This window comes from Enhydra lutris, unplaced genomic scaffold (genome assembly GCF_002288905.1).
Source record: "Enhydra lutris kenyoni isolate GAN:26980312 unplaced genomic scaffold, ASM228890v2 scaffoldscaffold12, whole genome shotgun sequence".
NCBI lineage: Eukaryota > Metazoa > Chordata > Mammalia > Carnivora > Mustelidae > Enhydra > Enhydra lutris.
The window spans coordinates 1,533,953-1,551,343 of record NW_019154096.1 but is presented as its reverse complement, the minus strand read 5'-3'; the positions used below and the strand labels follow the sequence as shown (position 1 = coordinate 1,551,343).

The 17,391-nt window shown below is 44.8% G+C and overlaps 1 protein-coding gene across 4 annotated transcripts in view; it reads right to left on the bottom strand.

The window, feature by feature from the left end:
- Positions 1-8,909: 8,909 nt before the first annotated feature.
- LOC111144713 (actinin alpha 2) overlaps positions 8,910-17,391 on the bottom strand; it is a 66,228-nt gene continuing 57,746 nt past the window's right edge. For 3 of the 4 annotated variants that reach the window (XM_022499153.1, XM_022499150.1, XM_022499154.1), the window contains 6 exons: positions 15,583-15,717; positions 14,481-14,660; positions 13,716-13,862; positions 11,679-11,744; positions 10,734-10,892; positions 8,910-9,292 (listed from right to left, as the gene is read on the bottom strand). In XM_022499153.1, coding sequence (XP_022354861.1) covers positions 9,134-9,292; positions 10,734-10,892; positions 11,679-11,744; positions 13,716-13,862; positions 14,481-14,660; positions 15,583-15,717 — 846 coding nt within the window. In that variant the 3' untranslated portion in view covers positions 8,910-9,133. Of the gene's footprint in view, positions 9,293-10,733; positions 10,896-11,666; positions 11,745-13,715; positions 13,863-14,480; positions 14,661-15,582; positions 15,718-17,391 lie in introns of all 4 variants that reach the window. The other variant, XM_022499152.1, reaches the window with a different exon arrangement.

The window sequence follows — 17,391 nt, the reverse complement described above, 5'->3', positions numbered from 1 at the left end:
GCAGGAAATGGAATGTGGTCCGATGTGTGGTATTAGAATCAGACTCAGAATTGCTTAACTTCAAAATTCATCTTGGGGTAATGGATAAGAACAGTTCTGGAAGTCCTAACTCTGCTAGCTGGGCAATCAGAGTCACTTAACTATGATGGTCTCAGTTTTCTCTAGAATGAGGATAACAGTTGATTCCAGGGGAGCGCTGTGAGGAGCAGCTGTGATAATGGGTGTCGCCTTTCTTCTCTGAGATTCATTTCTAGCAAATGAAGGGGTTCGGATGAGATTATCTCTGGGCCATAATTTCCTGAAATCTTGTTTATATCTTTAAATCAGTATTTCCCAAAGCACGTTTCACAAGAGGGTTTTAGGTACATGACAGAACATTCCTTATTTTAATAGTTATGGCAGCAGACAAGGAAGAGTTGACCAGAAGGCCAACTCTGTTCAGGGCATATGCCTGAGGCCTACCGTCAGATTTACTGGGCCTCACCAAACCTCAGCTTCCAGCCAAAACTTTACCCACAGCTTTCCATGATTATCAAAAGTAAGTGGGGGCGATGAATGGTTAGTTTTATGATAACCATTGGGGGGCCATCAGATACAGGAAGAAGAGACAATAAAAGCTGAATTTCATAGCAACAAGTTGGTGCCTGCAGAGCTCCCCACTGGGATTTGGATGTGTAGATTCCTTCAGCACATGAGCTTCTGGAGGAATCCTAAAGTAGACCCCTCAGCTGGAGAGGGGAGAGAGCTGGGGCTGGTACTGCGGTGTAGACCCCACACCCCTGAGGCCCACTGCAGTGTAAGAAGGGAACAGGCAGTAGCCTTAACACTTGTGGGTGAAGTCTTGGGCTCAGAAACACCGCGGTAGCAAGAGTACAACAGGAGTAGCAGGCCGAGGTGTATGTGGTACGATGTACCAACATAACCAGCATCCCAAACACACTGGGTGATTAGGGACCAAAAAAATAAAATGGCGAGGATTGAGGCAAGGTTGACCAGCAGCCTTTCCCCATGGATGCCACCTGGCAATCTTCTCATAAGAAAGTGACGTCATAACGGAAGATCCTAGCTAAAGATAAGACATTAGGCAAGCTTATCGTTCAAGATCCATATCACGTAGTCTCTTTTGATAAAACAAACAATGTTCTCAAAAAAGAACAGAGATCATTATTTGAAAGAGAACAAACGGATGGGTAGGGACAGGAGGAAGACAAAGACCCTTAGCCCCAGAGATAGAAGTATTCTGTGTCAGCAAAACTGCTTACATTCACTCTGATGTGAAAGAGTCAGAACAGCCTTGGATGGTAAAACCATGTAGAAAAAAGAGGATAAAAGCATGTGAAAACAAAGAATGTCTGAAAATTGCACTTAAAATTACATGTGGTGGTTGTAAAATGAACAAATACATGGATGGATTGAATAAATGGATGTGTTGAATTTGGTACAAAATGTTGCTATCTTCCATTATTAAATATACATAAAGATGAGTTGACAGAAAAAAAATGTGAAAACATTTAGCACAATCTGAAATACCATAACTAGAGCACCTGGGTGGCTCAGTTGGTTAAGTGTCTGCCTTTGGCTCAGGTCATGATCTCAGGGTCCTGGGATAGAGCCCCAATTCAGGCTTCCAGCCCAGTGGGGAGTCTGTTTGTCCCTCTCCCTCTGCACCGCCCCACCCCATGCTCATGCATGTGCACTCTCTCTCTCAGATAAATAAAATCCTTAAAAATAAATTAAATAAAATACTATAAATATAGCCGTGCAACCAGTCAGGAAACTGTCAATGTTTCTATTTTATTCTTTGGGGTAAAGCTAAGCTGCTAAAACAGAGACCCTAAATGCAATGGCTTAAAGCTTATACAGTTGACCCTTGAACAATGTGGTGGTTAAAGGTGCCAACCCTCCACCCCATGCAGTTGAAAACCTGCTCAGAACTTTTGACTCCCCCCAAATCTCACAACTGATAGCCTACTATTGTCTACTGGAAGCCTTACTGATAAAAGTCAATTAACATGTATTTGTATGTTATATGCATTATGTACTGTATTCTTAGAATAAAGTAAGCCAGAGAAAAGAAAATGTTATTAAGAAAATCATAAGGAGGAGCACCTGGGTGGCTCAGTGGGTTAAGGCCTCTGCATTCGGGTCGGGTCATGATCCCAGGGTCCTGGGATCTAGCCCCGCGTCGGGCTCTCTGCTCGCCAGGGAGCCTGCTTTCCCCTCTCTCTCTCTCTGCCTGCCTCTCTGCCTACTTGTGGTCTCTGTCAAATAAATAAATAAAATCTTTAAGAAAAAGAAAAAAAAAGAAAATCATAAGGAAAACACATTTATAGTACTGTACTGCATATATATATATATATATATTTAAACCCTGCGTATAAATGGACCCATGCAGTTCAAACCGATATGTTTAAGGGTCAAATGTACAAATGAGTTTCTTTCCTTATGGCTGAATTGAGGTGAGCAGCCCATGTCACTGGGGCAAACCTGTCACTCAGGATCCCAGATATCTTCTTGGTGATAGCGTTCTATCCCTCAGACTTAACGGCCAACTGTTGGTGACACCTGCTGTCTTTCTCTTACAGACTTCTTGTCTAGTCCATTAGACCCAGGAGGGGTTGGGGGCAAACACTCATTTCAATACTCTTTTGCCAATATCTCTCTGAAAATAAAATGCTTTTATATTATCATGTGCTTTAATCATATTTTCACCAAAACTTTGGAGCTGCATCTTTAGATAATTGAAAAAATGGAAAATGTCTCCATAGAACCTAATTACAAAATTTAGGCTAAACGATTAACTCCATCGGTCTTACTTCCTGTCATTACAAAAAGTAATAATCAGACTTTATTCTTCAATTCAAATAAACTGTTAACACATTTTGAGCAATAGAATAAAAAACACTGAGAGATAATAGAGGCAACAAATCCTGTAAAAGCAGTTAAGTCAAGATTAAAAGGCTGTGGTGCTAATAGAAATTGTTCATTATGTAAATTTTTCCCATTTACTCATGCAATATAATATGTAGCTACAATTTCAAGTTATTCCTGAAGCAAAGGGGAAGCTAAAAGGAATGATACTCCTTTGGTACATGTCTGTGCATCCGTCTCCTGAACTTCGGTGTTTGGAAACAAATACAAATCATGTATAAAATGAAGAAGTAATTCCATTAATTTTATTAGACATACTGATCAAACCGTTTCCAAGTATTTAGCAAAAGAGTAAGGATAGACCGAACGTTAATTGGTCTGGTAGCTAGGATACATTTTATTTTTTTTTGCTAACATGAAATAGTACATACTAAATATTTTCTAAGATGAAGTAAGTTCAAGACTGCCACTGGAATATTTTAAATACCTGGATAATTATGTTTTTAAATGCCTTTTTGTGTAATACACACCACCACTAAGAGAAGTCGCGTCAACAATGACCACAGGCTTTGTCTGGTGATATTTGCAAACTGTGGTTGCCTCAGAAAGCCTCCCTTGGCTGGTCTATGCTGCTGCAGTCCAGTGGTGTTTTTTCCAACTAGCTACCTCCCTCTAAGGATTATACTCGAGCGTAGCTGGAAAAAATTGCTTGTACTTACGGGCGCCTGGGTGGCTCAGTGGGTTAAGCCGCTGCCTTCGGCTCAGGTCATGATCTCAGGGTCCTGGGATCGAGCCCCGCATTGGGCTCTCTGCTCAGCAGGGAGCCTGCTTCCTCCTCTCTCTCTACCTGCCTCTCTGCCTACTTGTGATCTCTCTCTGTCAAATAAATAAATAAAATCTTTAAAAAAAAAAAATTGCTTGTACTTAAATACAGGACCAAAAAAGCAGATGGGTCCTGTATTTGCTTTGCTCCCCATGAGTGTATCTATTTATGTCTTTTTACATTTTTGCCAAGTAACTTTTTGTAGTACAAAATTTAGTTCTAAATGAATGTTCAATGGTTAAATGGTTAAAATTACAAAAATTCTAGGGGTGCCTGGGTGGCTCGGTTGGTTAAGTGTCTGCCTTCAGCTCAGGTCACGATCCCAGGGTCCTGGGATGGAGCCCTGTATCGGGACTCCCTGCTCAGCAGGGGTTCTGCTTCTCCCTTTCACCCTGCCTCTCCCCCTCCCCCTGCTCATGCTCTCTCTCTAATAAATAAAATGTTTTAAGAAACTACAAAAATTCTAGAAGAATACAGAAAAATTCTCAGTAACCCTATATTTAGCCAAGACTTAACAGGACACATGGAAAAAAAATCCCAAATTATAAGATAAAACAATAAATTGGATGTCATCAAAAGTAAAATTTTGTTCACTAAAGACACTACTCCAAAAATGAAGGGTAAGCTTCAGACTGGGGGCAAACATTCGGATGCTCTGATTTTCCATCACCAGTCTCCCCCATGAGTCATTCATTCTTTTGACAATAATTGAGAAGTGGAAAAGGTGAGGTCAGTAAGTGAAAACAGGCATTACTGCCGCCCCCAACACTTTATAATACACACATCTGATTTCAGAATGTCCCCACAAGGGCCAACGTGTTCCATTCCTAACACCACAGTTCACCTTCAGCAGAACAACGAATAAGGCCAGAAAAGGTAGAAAGTTTCAGGATTGGAAGTGTGGTGACTTGATCAAGGACCCCACTAAGGGATTCAAATAATAGTTCCAATAATCCCTTTGTTTGGAGCCCTGGAGATTTTTTCCTTTTAAGATTTTATTTATTTATTTGACAGAGAGAGAGAGATCACAAGTAGGCAGAGAGGCAGGCAGAGAGAGACGGGGAAGCAGGCTCCCTGCTGAGCAGAGCCAGATGCCGGGCTCCATCCCAGGAGGCCGAGATCATGACCTGAGCTGAAGGCAGAGGCTTAACCCACTGAGCCACCCAGGCGCCCCAGAGCCCTGGACATTTTTATAGCCTAGGTCAGTGCACCTTAGATTTAGAATGGGTGAAGGGTGTGCTCTTCTTGTGAAAAGTGGGGGAAAGGTGGTCCTACAAGCAAAAGCGACAAAGGAGATCCTATGGTGTTAGGAGGGAGTGCATCCGGGAAGCTAAAGATCCAGAAATGTGTTAAAAGCGCCCATTTCCACGAAGTGCTTGGACATCTCCACGTGCATGGGTCTGCCTGCTGGAAGTCCACTGCTCTAACTCACTCATCAGTTCGAATTCTTTCCTAACCATCTCCAGCCCAGCCATGGGCCTGATGATTTCCACCTGTTCTCCTTCCTGTGCGTGCTAGTCAATCACCCTCAAATTCCCACGAGCACGCAAAACTGTTCATTCAATGCTCACTACCCGCCCCAGGCTGGGTCCTGTGCTCACGGATGCCCGGGTAAGTCGCGTCCTTGCCCTCGCCGTCTCAGCACAGCACTACCCCAGGGCAGTGCATGAGACCCTCAAAGCAGGAGCAAGAACAAGGTCTGGAAGTAAAGGAGGTGGATGCTGTGAAGATTGGACTAGTCTAGGGAAGGCCTCCCGAAGGAGGAGACAGGCCTGGAGGGATGATGGATTTGCCCCCACCGGAGAAGAGCAAAGAACCTTGTCCAACATCTGAAACACTCAACTGAGTCAGTTGTTAGAAAGGAAGACATTTGGGAAATAACAATGCTTGGGGATATCCGGGTGCGTCTGAGGTGTATGTGGGAACCGTTGCCGGATAGAAGGCTGGTTCCCTACATGCACTCACTGTTATTCACGCATGGATTTCCTCGTATATGTCTACAGATCCCATTGGCAACAGTCCCAGAGCAGACCACGGAGTCCGAGGCTCAGAAAAAGCCAGGGCGCTCAGCCTCAACTGTACACTAGATTGATCGACAGGAACGACTAGTACCGTTGACTAGCTTCTCCCACCTCCATCCTGATCTAACTGATCTCCGGTGGGGTCCAGGCCTCCATAAGGCAATTTTGATGAGGGAGGTGATTTTGATGAGGGCTACCAATCTTGGCTTTGGGTATTGGTCACCTAGGTAATTTTGAAACTATACACTTACCGACCATAACACCATCCCATTGTTCACACTGAGTATTCAAAACTCTTTTTCTCTTTACAGGTAGTTTACACAGCTCATCTTTCTCCATCCCTGGTAGCTTGTCCTGTAGAGACGCATCGTGCCTTGGGTAGAGGTTCCCACTGATGACTTACAACCCTCTCCAAGCTCCCAGTTTCAGAACAATGATGGTCTGTCAGTTTCTCAAGTATGGAGTTATTAATGAATGCATAAGGGAAACAAATCCTGTCTCCTTCTCTGCTGTTTCCATTGGACACATGAAAATGTCCCAGACAGGACAGTTTAACCACTGCCCAGGCTGCTGGGTATTTAAGAAAGCTCAAGGACACAGCTGGGCACGCTCAATGCCTTCTTGTCAAATAATACATTGAAAAGGGGGGGTGAATTTTTGTCAGTTCTGGTAACCATTAGCAGCTTCACCTCCAAGTTTTTAACTTTGTGTCATGTAGATTTGTGTCCTTTCACTCAAGAGCCAGAGGCAGCTCCTTTCCAGCTTCTTCATTCAAGAACATACACTGAGTCAGGTACACGGCAAGAGAGACTACTAAGCCAAACGCACCGTCTCAAACTAAGTCCTTGCCTGACACTTCTAGGTCACTGACTGGGCGGTGCCAGAGTTTGGTCATTCATATTTGTCCTGTTTACCTTCCCAGTAAGAGCCTAATTCTTTTAGCTTTTTTTTATTCTGCCGATCCTTTCCTTTTCCTCTAATCCAGTGGTTTTCATCATTCTTTCTCTTTTTTAAGAAGATTTCATTTTTAAGTAACATCTACACCCAACACAGGGCTCGAATTCACGACTGCAACGAACTTCCAGAGTTGCAGGCTCTACTGACTGAGCCAGCCAGGAGTCCCTAATCCAGCAGTTTTCAATTAAGTGCTATTAGACTCCTCTGTGGCGCTTTTAAAAAAATTCAGATGTCCAGGTCTTAACCCAGACCTTCGTGGCACTGTCAAGAACACCTACTGTGCTTTCTGAGACGAGCTCCTCGGTAAAAATTCCTTCCTAATCCATTTAGTTTCCCCATGCATTCATCACTCACCTCGAACTGGGTCAACCTTAAATCCACCCTCCACCCCACAAGCCCATCTCTGATTCTTCAAAGTGAACAAATACTAACCCCTTTGAGAGATTTAAAATAGGACAGAAATTTTAAGTAATGAAGACTGTGGTTAACCAAAGAAACTGGTTATTGTTTGGAATAATAAAAAACAGGAATTCTTTTCTTTTTCTTTTACAAATGAAGTTTAATTGATAATTCAGCTTCAGGAATAAAAATAACTTTCTAAAATGAGAGTATAAACATGTTTATTAAGTGTTTTTCAGAGTTCACTTCTTTTCTTCATTTATTTGCATATAGTGCTGATCCATTCTCTTGCCTGAATGTCGTAAAGAAATTTAGAGCTTAGGTAGATGAGCTAACTACTCGTCCTAAAACACCACATATCTCCCTAGTTGCCTCAAAGGCAGAAGGACTTCCTACTTTTCCCGTAATGTTAATGGCTGGAATATAGCACCTGCTTGAAATAAAATAGGGAGTCAGAGTTCACCCTAACCATGACCCCAGAAGTGTCTGGCATTAAACTCATGGACTCGGTTACTTCAGGAATTCGCCAACTACCATCTCCTTCATAAAATGAAGCACATTAAATTAAACTTATAAAGGTTGAGGGTTCTAAAGGGGCCAATGTAGTCAAAGCCATTATGAATGGAAAATAACACATTTCTGTTGCTGGAAGTCTAGGAAACAGACTGTAGGTAAGAAGCACATTACTGCCTTTTCTAGTAACACTTTAACTGCTGTTTGCAACTGTTTTTGTTTGTTTCGAATTCCTGTCCTGATCACTGAGGGAGAAGATAGAAAAAGAATTCCTGCTTTATTCTCTACAAGCTGTCAACAAGATGGAAGAACGAGGGAGCAGAAAAATGAACGAGCACTGACAAGACTGAGAGGATGCTGGGAGCACACGGGATGTCCTCCGAGATGAGGCTTCAGATGCGGACAGAGCCAGACTCAGACGTATCTGGGTTCACAGCCAGTCACAGCCACAGACGCACCCCACATGCTAGTAAAAACATCTAGTAAGTCCTACTGCATGAAATGAGTTAGGAAATGAATTAGGAAAGAACTTACCTCTGCCCCTGCTGAGAATTAAGCCTTTCCTACTGTTTCCTACGAACTCCTCCTTACCAGGTCACAAACCACAGGCAGGAAGAAGTTCTTCCTGGAGAACTATAAGGGTCCCAGTTTCTGACCTGACCCTTCTCAGAACTGCCGCTACAGACACTTGTTTATATGAAAACAGAGGCACTTGATAACTAACGGAGAACCTGAGCTAACAAGCTCTAGAGAAAACACAGAGACCTGGAATCAATAAACAATGCTAAAAAACGGATTTTTTCTAGTGCTTTTATCTTCCTCACTGGCAATGAAGCTGACTTTCCTATTTCCTGAGGAGGTCCCTACTCTGGAGGATAAATAAGGCATTGAAACCCACTAACTGACTACATAATCCTAAATGATAGACAGCTGACTCATTCATTCACTCATTCATTCACTCATCTCCACTTAAAGAGTTTCCAGGACTAAAGACCTTTCGGGTACTTGGTTTTTATTCCCTGGACAATACTAATTCAAATATACCTAATTTTGGGATAAGCAAGAAAGTAAAACACAGATATCCCCAACATAGCATGCTAGGGATAATCACATCAACATATCCAACATGAAGAGTATTTTTAAAGTATCACACGTTTAGCAAATTAGTGATTTTTTCCCCCATTTTTGAATTTTGGGTATTTTGCAATTTCCCATTTTTTATACTTTTCTTCCATCCCTAGAGCCTCCTAATTTCACACTACCTGAGTAATCCGCTGTTTTATCAAAGAAACAAATGAAAACCTGCTTATCTTAGTGTACTCACCTACAAATCCAAAACCAGAGAAACCTACTTATGAAACACACGACCCCGTGCACAACCGGAGAAACTTCGTTGCGGCCATGTCACCCTGCTGGCAAACTATGGAGCTGCCAACTATTTTCTCTCTCTCTCTTAACTTAGTAACACTTGTCAAAGGTTCCAGGAAACCAACTGTGACTTCAGCTTTTATTGCGTTCTGAGGGGATCAGTGGATACAGAGCCCCGGCATCACAGATCGCTCTCCCCGTACAGGGCGGAGGAGAAGGCGGTGTAATCCAGGGCGCCGGGCACGCTGCCCGGGCCTGAGTAGGCGGGCATCCTCTTGATGCAGTACTGGGCCTGATCCGGGGGCAGCTCTCGGCGCAGCTCCTCCGCCAGGATGTACGGCTGGGAAAGACACACACAAGGATTTGTAAGCTCAACTGCAGAACACGTGGGAATATACGTGGTTTTCATACTTACACATGGCTTGCGTTTGTTTAGTCTAAATAAAGGGGGAAAGGAGGGGGTCCAACGGGCCCGGGAGCCGAGGACCCACACAAGGCTGCGTTTCCCTGCTAAGAGCCAAGCTGCAAGGTGATTGCTCTTGGAGCTGGCAAGACATTTAATGGGCTTCATAAAGGCAGAGGGAGGACCAGCATCTGAATTTCTCAAACTGAGCCACCATGCAAGTAAAAAACACTATAACCTAAGCATCGTACTGGAAAGATAAAGGGATATTATACCATATGCTGATGAGAATGTGGGGACAGTTAACATGATCAACTTTTTTTTTTAAATGTATATAATACATGTTTTTAGAAAATGGAGTCGTTTTTCTACTCAGTTTATTAAAAAGCTAATTTTGCCACTGGAGAAAACCTCTCTCTAAAGCAAAATAAAATCGACATTTAATAATGGGATGTATGTATTTTCTTAAAGGTCAAATGTCCAAGAGGAAACAGGCTTATTTTAATAAAACAGACTGGCTGGGTAAGAGGGAAAATAAATAAATAGCAAATATGCTTAACTTACAGTACGGTTTTGGGGGGTATGGGTGAGTTAGGTGAGCTTTGATTTATTACCTCCTGATTTGATGGGCTCTCTCTCTCTCTACCCCCATCCTCAGGACATGGGATTAATTTTAAAACAAACGTTATTGTTGTCAGGATAGTTTATCTTGTCTGATGTTGTAAGGTAATAAACATGGCTCTGCTGATGTTTTCACATGCTAAATTCCTCCTCCCTCTCAGCCAGAACACAGAGTAAAAGAAACCTATTCCACACTTAATTTATACCTACTAAGATATTGTTATTGTTCAGGGAATGAGAGTCAAAAATTCTGAACTTGCCGTTAAACTCCTAGTTAATTTCTAGGCTACAGGTAATGCAAAGCTTGCCAATAATTTAAAGGACTGAATGGCTATATTTAACTTGGCCTCCAGGGTCTGGCCCAAAGTCAGGGTCACCGATCCTTAAGAAAAGGTTCCCAGTTTCACAGTATCTGAATTGTGCAGTTTCTTCTTTCTGAGTCACATCTCCTGACCCAGAATGTAAAATGGAGTTTACCCAGTGAAACATACACAAAAAACTCTATAAAATATGCACTGGGTTCCTTCTGTCAAACTCCCTGAGAGGCCCACACAAATGCTGGGAACAGAATGTCTGGGTTTTCTCTGTTCTGTGGGGGCCATTGTCAGGTTGACTTGCAGCTTTGTGAATTCGATGCTGACGTGGTACAAGATACACTAATATCGAAGTGGTTTTTACTTGGCAACACTGTTTCCTTCTTTATTAGAACAATGCCATGAGCTCCCACAAAAGCAGAAGGAGATCTGTCACTGCAGACCTTATCAGAAGCCAGGATCCGGAAGGAGGCAATGACCTGCTCGGCCGTGTCCGTGTCGGCCGTCTCTCTCGTCATGAAGTCGATGAAGGACTGAAAGGTGACGGTGCCTTGTCCATTGGGATCCACCAGGGTCATGATACGTGCAAATTCAGCTTCGCCCTGAGGCAAGGTTGCAAAGAAACAGGTACTTCAGCGGGACACAATCCTCAACAGTGCCATTCCCTGTCCTTTCACTCCTGACATGCAAATTCCTCATGGTTTGAACACTCAAACACTCCCTGCATTTCCCTTCAGTCTTTGGAACAGATTCCCCAGAGGAGTAACTTAAGTTTACTGCCATCAAATGATGTTACAAGTTGCTGTAATGTCAAGCCAGAAGCTCCCAAATGTCCGAATTCCTTCCTCTCTCTGTCCTTGTAGCCCTCAGGCCTGAACAGACTTCTGGAAGAAGAACTAAGAGAGCAAGGGAGCTGGGCCTTTCCTCCGACCACAACCAACTGCTAAGTAGAAGGCAGTTCAGAACATGGCCCTCATAATTTTTATTTTAAGGGTCTGAAAAGAATCAAAGCAGCTCATGTTCAAATATACATTAGAGTTAGAGGGAAAAGAACCTGGAAAATCATCAGGCTACCAAAAGCCATTGAAGTGTATACACTTTTATGAGGGAACTACAGTTTGCAATAAAGTTGTCTTAGAAAGTTCATGTTTCCTTCTTTCACTAGGAAAAATAAAAATCTGACTGATTACGAATAACAATATATGTTCTGGTTCTGTGAGATGATTTTTAAACAGCAGCAAGCAAACCTTCAGAAAGATCACCCTATACAATAAAAGTGAACCGATCCCAAATGTGCGATCACAGGCTAAGCTAGTCATTTCCCATAACGTAAGTCCAAACTCAAAAAACATTTTACAATCCTTGTAAAATGTTAACTTCTGTCTTACCAAATCATAACCCATGGAAATCAAGCAGGCTCTGAAATCCTCATGATCCATCAGGCCGTTCTTCCTCTGCCGACAAATACAAAGAACAGAGACTCAGAAAATTAGGGACAAAGCAAACTAGTGAAGCGAACAGGATAGAATCCGGTAAGAGAAAGGCCCCGTGGAGCCTTCCCGAGGAGATGGGAAAGGCCACCCCCGACTTAAAAGGGGATGGAACCAACACAAGGATATTACAAAATAGTTTCTTAGAAAGGAAGGAGGAGTAGGGGGGATAACCACCAGGCAAAAGTGATAGGAGACTACACATTCACGACAACCACAGGAAAAAAACATCCAGAGCCATGAGAATGACCCAGTCGGGAACCAACTACTGCCATGTACGGATGACACAGCCCCGAGTGCTCCGAGAAACCATCATGCTCTCGTGGCCCCAAGGGGTCTTCACTTGTGGAGGTCCCCCTTAACAACAGCTCCTAGAACTCAGGCCCAGGGACCCCACAAGCACTCCCAGGCCCGTGGGCCAGGATGGCGTGACCCCTCCAGGCATCCCAGCCTCCCCCCACAAACGCCACAGGGGTCTGCCCAGAGCAGCAAGCGGGAACACCCACACAGATGACAGCTACCACAGCTGAGAAAAGGCCACGTCAGAACAAATGGCAACCCCAACTCTCGAGAAACTGAGGCATCAACACAAAACCCCAGACGCAAGGGACGTGCATGCTGTGCTAAGACCCTCTGGTCACTTCCTCTCCCCGCCTCCGATCCTCAGGTTGACCTAGCTAAGGCAGCCAACGGCCACGGTCGTGGGAGGTCTCCACTCTAAAAGCTCCAGTAAGAGCCCCCTCAGGGCATGTCTGCTGTGCCCTCCGCCATTCATACCCTCACTATTCAATAGAAGATGACCCGAAATGAATCGGCATCCCTGACACTTGTCTCCACGACCTCAAGCACACTTCATTTCCCCCCCAAACATACACTGCTTAATATTTAAAGGCATTTTTTTTAACTTGGCAGGTTCTGCATTGTCCTCCTCTACAATCTCATTGTCTTGGATTCAAATAGTTGTGCCCATTCTTGATTACGTCTCGGGCCCCCATCAGAGGTCTATAGTCTGAACTCTCTATCAGGTCTGAACCTGGCTGCATAGTCCAGAGACTTGTTTTTTTAGATTGTGGGGGGCAGTGAGGAGGGGCAGAGAATCTCAAGCAGACTCCATGCCCAGCACAAGCCTGACACGGGGCTCGATCTCAAGACCTGAGATCATGACGTGAGCTGAAACTGAGAGTGGCACTCAACCCACAGAGCCACCCAGGCTCCCTGCCCAGAGGCATTTTGAGAACCGTTTATGATGACTATAAACCATATACACCCGTCCCATACAGAGTAATGAAATACCATTTTCTAAGGATCTTTAGCAAGTGATACGTGGCCTTAGAAGTCACTTTTAGCCACATGATAGGCAAACTGGGAATTTTCGTATAAAGGATTGGTTTTACTCAATATGATTCAAATCAAAATCCCAGGAAGGATTTTAAAAGCAGCACCTTTTTATATGCCCTTATCACGAAAACGGTCATCATTCTGTTGGTGCATTTTCCTTAAAACCTGTCATGAGTCCATTTTATAATTTAAAAAAATAGATTTTGTATGTCAAAAGAGTAGGTTAAGTTTTCATTGGCGGTTTCACCTAAATACTTGGGAAATGTACCTCAGGGTTTCATATTTAAATCTTTAGAAAAGATCTAAGTCCCAACAACCACACTGCATCTGGGACAGACTTTTCCTTCGAACAAATCTGGCTTTGCCATTGACTACAAAGGCACCCATCGGCCACCTGCGAACCTCCAGCTCGAGTCCCCGGGCACAACATCAGAGCCTAGCACTGTGTTTTTGGTGGCGGTTTCCCTTGGCGTTCATCATCCTGTTTCCCTGTAACATTTACAGGGCAATAAGACTTGCACTAAGAGCATGAATAGGATTTCCAGTGCATTTTCACATCCCCAGTGCTGCCTTCCGAGCAAGTCGGGGGAGACATACCCGGTCAAAGTGGTTGAAGGAGGCCCTGAACTCATTCATCTGCTCCTGAGTAATGCCCTTTGCGTCTCTCGTCAGGATCTGGGTCTCCACCTCATTGATGGTTCTGGCGATGGTCGTCAGCAGCACCTCCCACCCGACACGAATGTGCTACCAGAGGAAAAAGGAAACGGTCAGCTCTGGGTCCTTCTGGCCCATCCATCTTGCCCTCCTGGTTATCCTAACCAGAGGGCTTAGACCCAGAGGGAGGTAGGTAGGGCTTACCCAACTCTATTATTATCTGTATTTTTCTCATTCTAATTTTTTACTCTTCCTAAGATTTTGTAGTGGGAAGCGCTCAGAAGTGAGAGCGGGGTTCTAACAGAGGCAAGCGGCACTTTCTAAATAAAATGCACAATGGAGAGTCTATCTGTCACTCAAAATAGATTTCCGTTTACCAACTAGCAGGATGGGCCCAGGGTTACACCCGTGGGCTCCCAGGGGAGCAAATGGGGCCAGACTGGTAGAACCAGGGAACCTTTAATTACTCTCCAAGTAGCGCAATGACTTCATCGTCGTGCTAACGAGAACAAGGATGGTGAAAACCAACACTTCCATAGCTCCTGAAACAGTTCATGGAGCTTTTCCACAGAGAGGGACAGGGAAGGCTTGAAGATCCCTCACTTCCACGGGGAAGCACCTCCCACTGGAACAGAGACAAGTGTGGGGGGGCACCCCAAGAGGCGGTGACATGGTCACAATGGGAAGCAAAGCCCTGAGCCCGTGTACCTCCATGGTGTAGTTAGTGTGCTTGTTGTCGAAGACCAGTGCCTCCTGGATGAGCTGATGGTCTCCCTCCAGCTTGTCGATGTTGTTCTTATAGTTGATGATGTTGTGCTCGTACTGCTTCAGCTGGTTCATCTGGTCTTCCAGGGCCCCCGTGATCTGGATGGAGCTGCGGGCAATCTCCTGACGAGGCAAGCAGAGGGAGGCAAACCGGTGAGCCGGCCTCTGGGGCCACCATGTGCGAGTCAGGATCCACGGGTCAGCCACCGAGGCCACGCCCACGTGCGACAGCCCCCAGAGTCCCCGATTTTCTCCAGGGTCATGGGAAACAGCAGTCCCATGGCGGGACAGCAGCTCTAGCTCTAGTTCATCTAGGTGGTTGGGGGGAGGAGGGAATCAACCGAGATCCAAAATAGCAAAGCAAGAAGAGGGATAAGAGAAGAGTGGTTTCTTCTTCGGCTGCAGATGGAAGCTCCCTTGGGTCAGAGCTGCCCTGTTCTGGAGGAGGCTGGGGGATGTTCTGCAGGAGAGAAACTGCCAGATAGATTGAAGACCACTGGAGGGTCAAAAGAATTTCATATTCCTACAGCTTCTCCCTTTAAGGAAAAAAGTAATATTTTATCACCAAAAGGGAGGTTGGGAGAAACACATGAAGGGCAACAGGTATCTCTTGGCTGTTCTTAGTGATAAAATGAACCCAGAAATCAGTGCCATTCCAAGATCACTTTTCCTTAAATATTCTGAAAATGCAAAGCATTTGTGACTCTTCCCATGTCCTCCTTAGGGACGGAGGGCTTAGAATCTAGGTCCCACAGAGACTAAACACCAAGAAAGAGCCCCGACATCCTTTTTAATGTCCAAATGAACAGATGGCAGCAAGAACAGCCTCATCGCCCTCTTCAGTGGGGCCCCCATGCACTGCACCGATGCCTGCAGGCTACACGAGCTCAGGGGCCCAAAGGAGTAAAGCCTGGTGCGACATGAAGGGCCCCCACAGCACTGAGCAGGGCCACAAGCAGATAAGCAGAAGAGGTGTCACTCTTAGGTCAACACAGGGGCTCATTTCAAGGGCTGCAAGAAGCTCTTTGGAAAGGCACCATCCTACCTCCATCTTGTTCTGGATCCACGGCCCAATGGCATTGGCCTGTGCGGCAAACTGGCGCCGCAGACGCTCATTGGCATGCTGGCGGGCCAGCTCCTCCTGCAGCGACTGATCCCGGATGGGCACAAGCTGCTTCACCTGTCAGGGACCAAGGGCACAGGGATTAGGGGCCAGCCTGCATCCTGTAGGGGTATGACCAAGATTTGTGCCTATGGTCAAAAGTGCAGGGGGGGGGTGGACAGAGGGAGGGTAGGGAAAAGGGGAAGTAGGGAGACCGAGCGCCCCTACTATAGGAACTGAGGGAGAGCTGGGGCGACCATGCAGTAGAAAGACGGAGTGTGCCTGCATTAAGGACAAGGAGGTCCCTGCAGCCAGGAGTGGGGTGGGGTGGAAGGGATGGGGAGGTGTTTCAGGGGCCCAGTCCAAAGCGCAGAGGATTTGTGAACTTGAGTGAGGGAGAGCTGACATCTTTATTTTCATGCTCTCTAACTGAAGTTAGCATTTCCTTCGATTATGAATGTGGGCAGCAAATCCACAGTCATATTTAGCCGTGCTGCAATTTGATCACAGTAAAAAAATCACAGACAGTCTCACGTAACAGGAGTTATTGCCTGCCTCTCAAAATAGCACGCACACTCATCCCTGCTTCGAAATGACCAGATCTGCGGCTAGGCCCTGGTTTAAAATGTGTCCGTGCAGGAGCACAGCCATTACCATACGGCAGCTTTTAAAAAACATTTTAATGGCTATATTTTGACATCATTTGTTTCTGTTGCCACCTTAAACGTTTTTAGGAATTTACAAATACAGTTATCTGAAGGGACCCACAGGCTCCCCCAGACTGCCGGAAGGATCCAAGACACAAAAAAGTTAAGGATCCCTGCTTAGGTTCGTGAGTTCAACTCCTATCTAACGTGTGATCACAGGACAGCGTTGCACCAGCCTACACTTCTCTCATTCCGTTTGTACCCTGTGATTTACAGTTTCATGCCCTGCCTGAGTTCCCTTTGAATCCACAGACAAAGGAACTATTTCAGACCTCGTTTTTTTATTTTCTGCAAAACTGCTCCTACACACATCATTGTTCATAATGTCCCTTTTACAAAAATCCACATGCCCACTTTGCTCTTCAACTTCATTCTGGGAGAAATGTTTGTCCCACTTTAAGAAAGGACCTATTTCCTATTCTTCAGGAGGAAGACTTAGCTCAACATGTTCGTTTCCACGACGGCTGTCAGAAGGCCTGAGCTAAGTCTGAAGCTCAAATGCAGTCCGTTGGTCCTGTCTCTCAGAAACCCTCTCTCCTCCCCAGACCTGGTCTTCTCCCCTTCTGCACTGTTGATAACTGAACAATTGTTGCTCGTGTGTTTTCACAGCAAGCCACCTCAGATCCACCTGGTGGACTGACTCCAAGGGACTCTGTAGTAGCGTTTGGAGATAACTGTGCTCGAATTCAAACCACGAGGATAAATTTTTTCTTAAGGATGAGACAAAAACGCTCAAATGATCCCATGTGGACTATAATTAAATCTGTGGACAGTTTCCCAAAATCTAAAACGCAGCACGTCAGCAGGAGTCCTTGAGTTCCCCCGTTTTCTAGGCAATTTTTCTGCATTTAAAATTCACACACATTTGGAAAGTGTCTTATCCCATATTCTAAAAATTCTTTAATGGAGTACGTACTATAGACAGGCTTGAGTGCACCAAATTTTCAGTGGGGGTTTTAAAAATAGTTTCCCTTATGGTATTAGTCTCATAACCTATACTGATTTTGCCAACATTTTATAAGGTCTTCCTTAAGGAAAAATATTT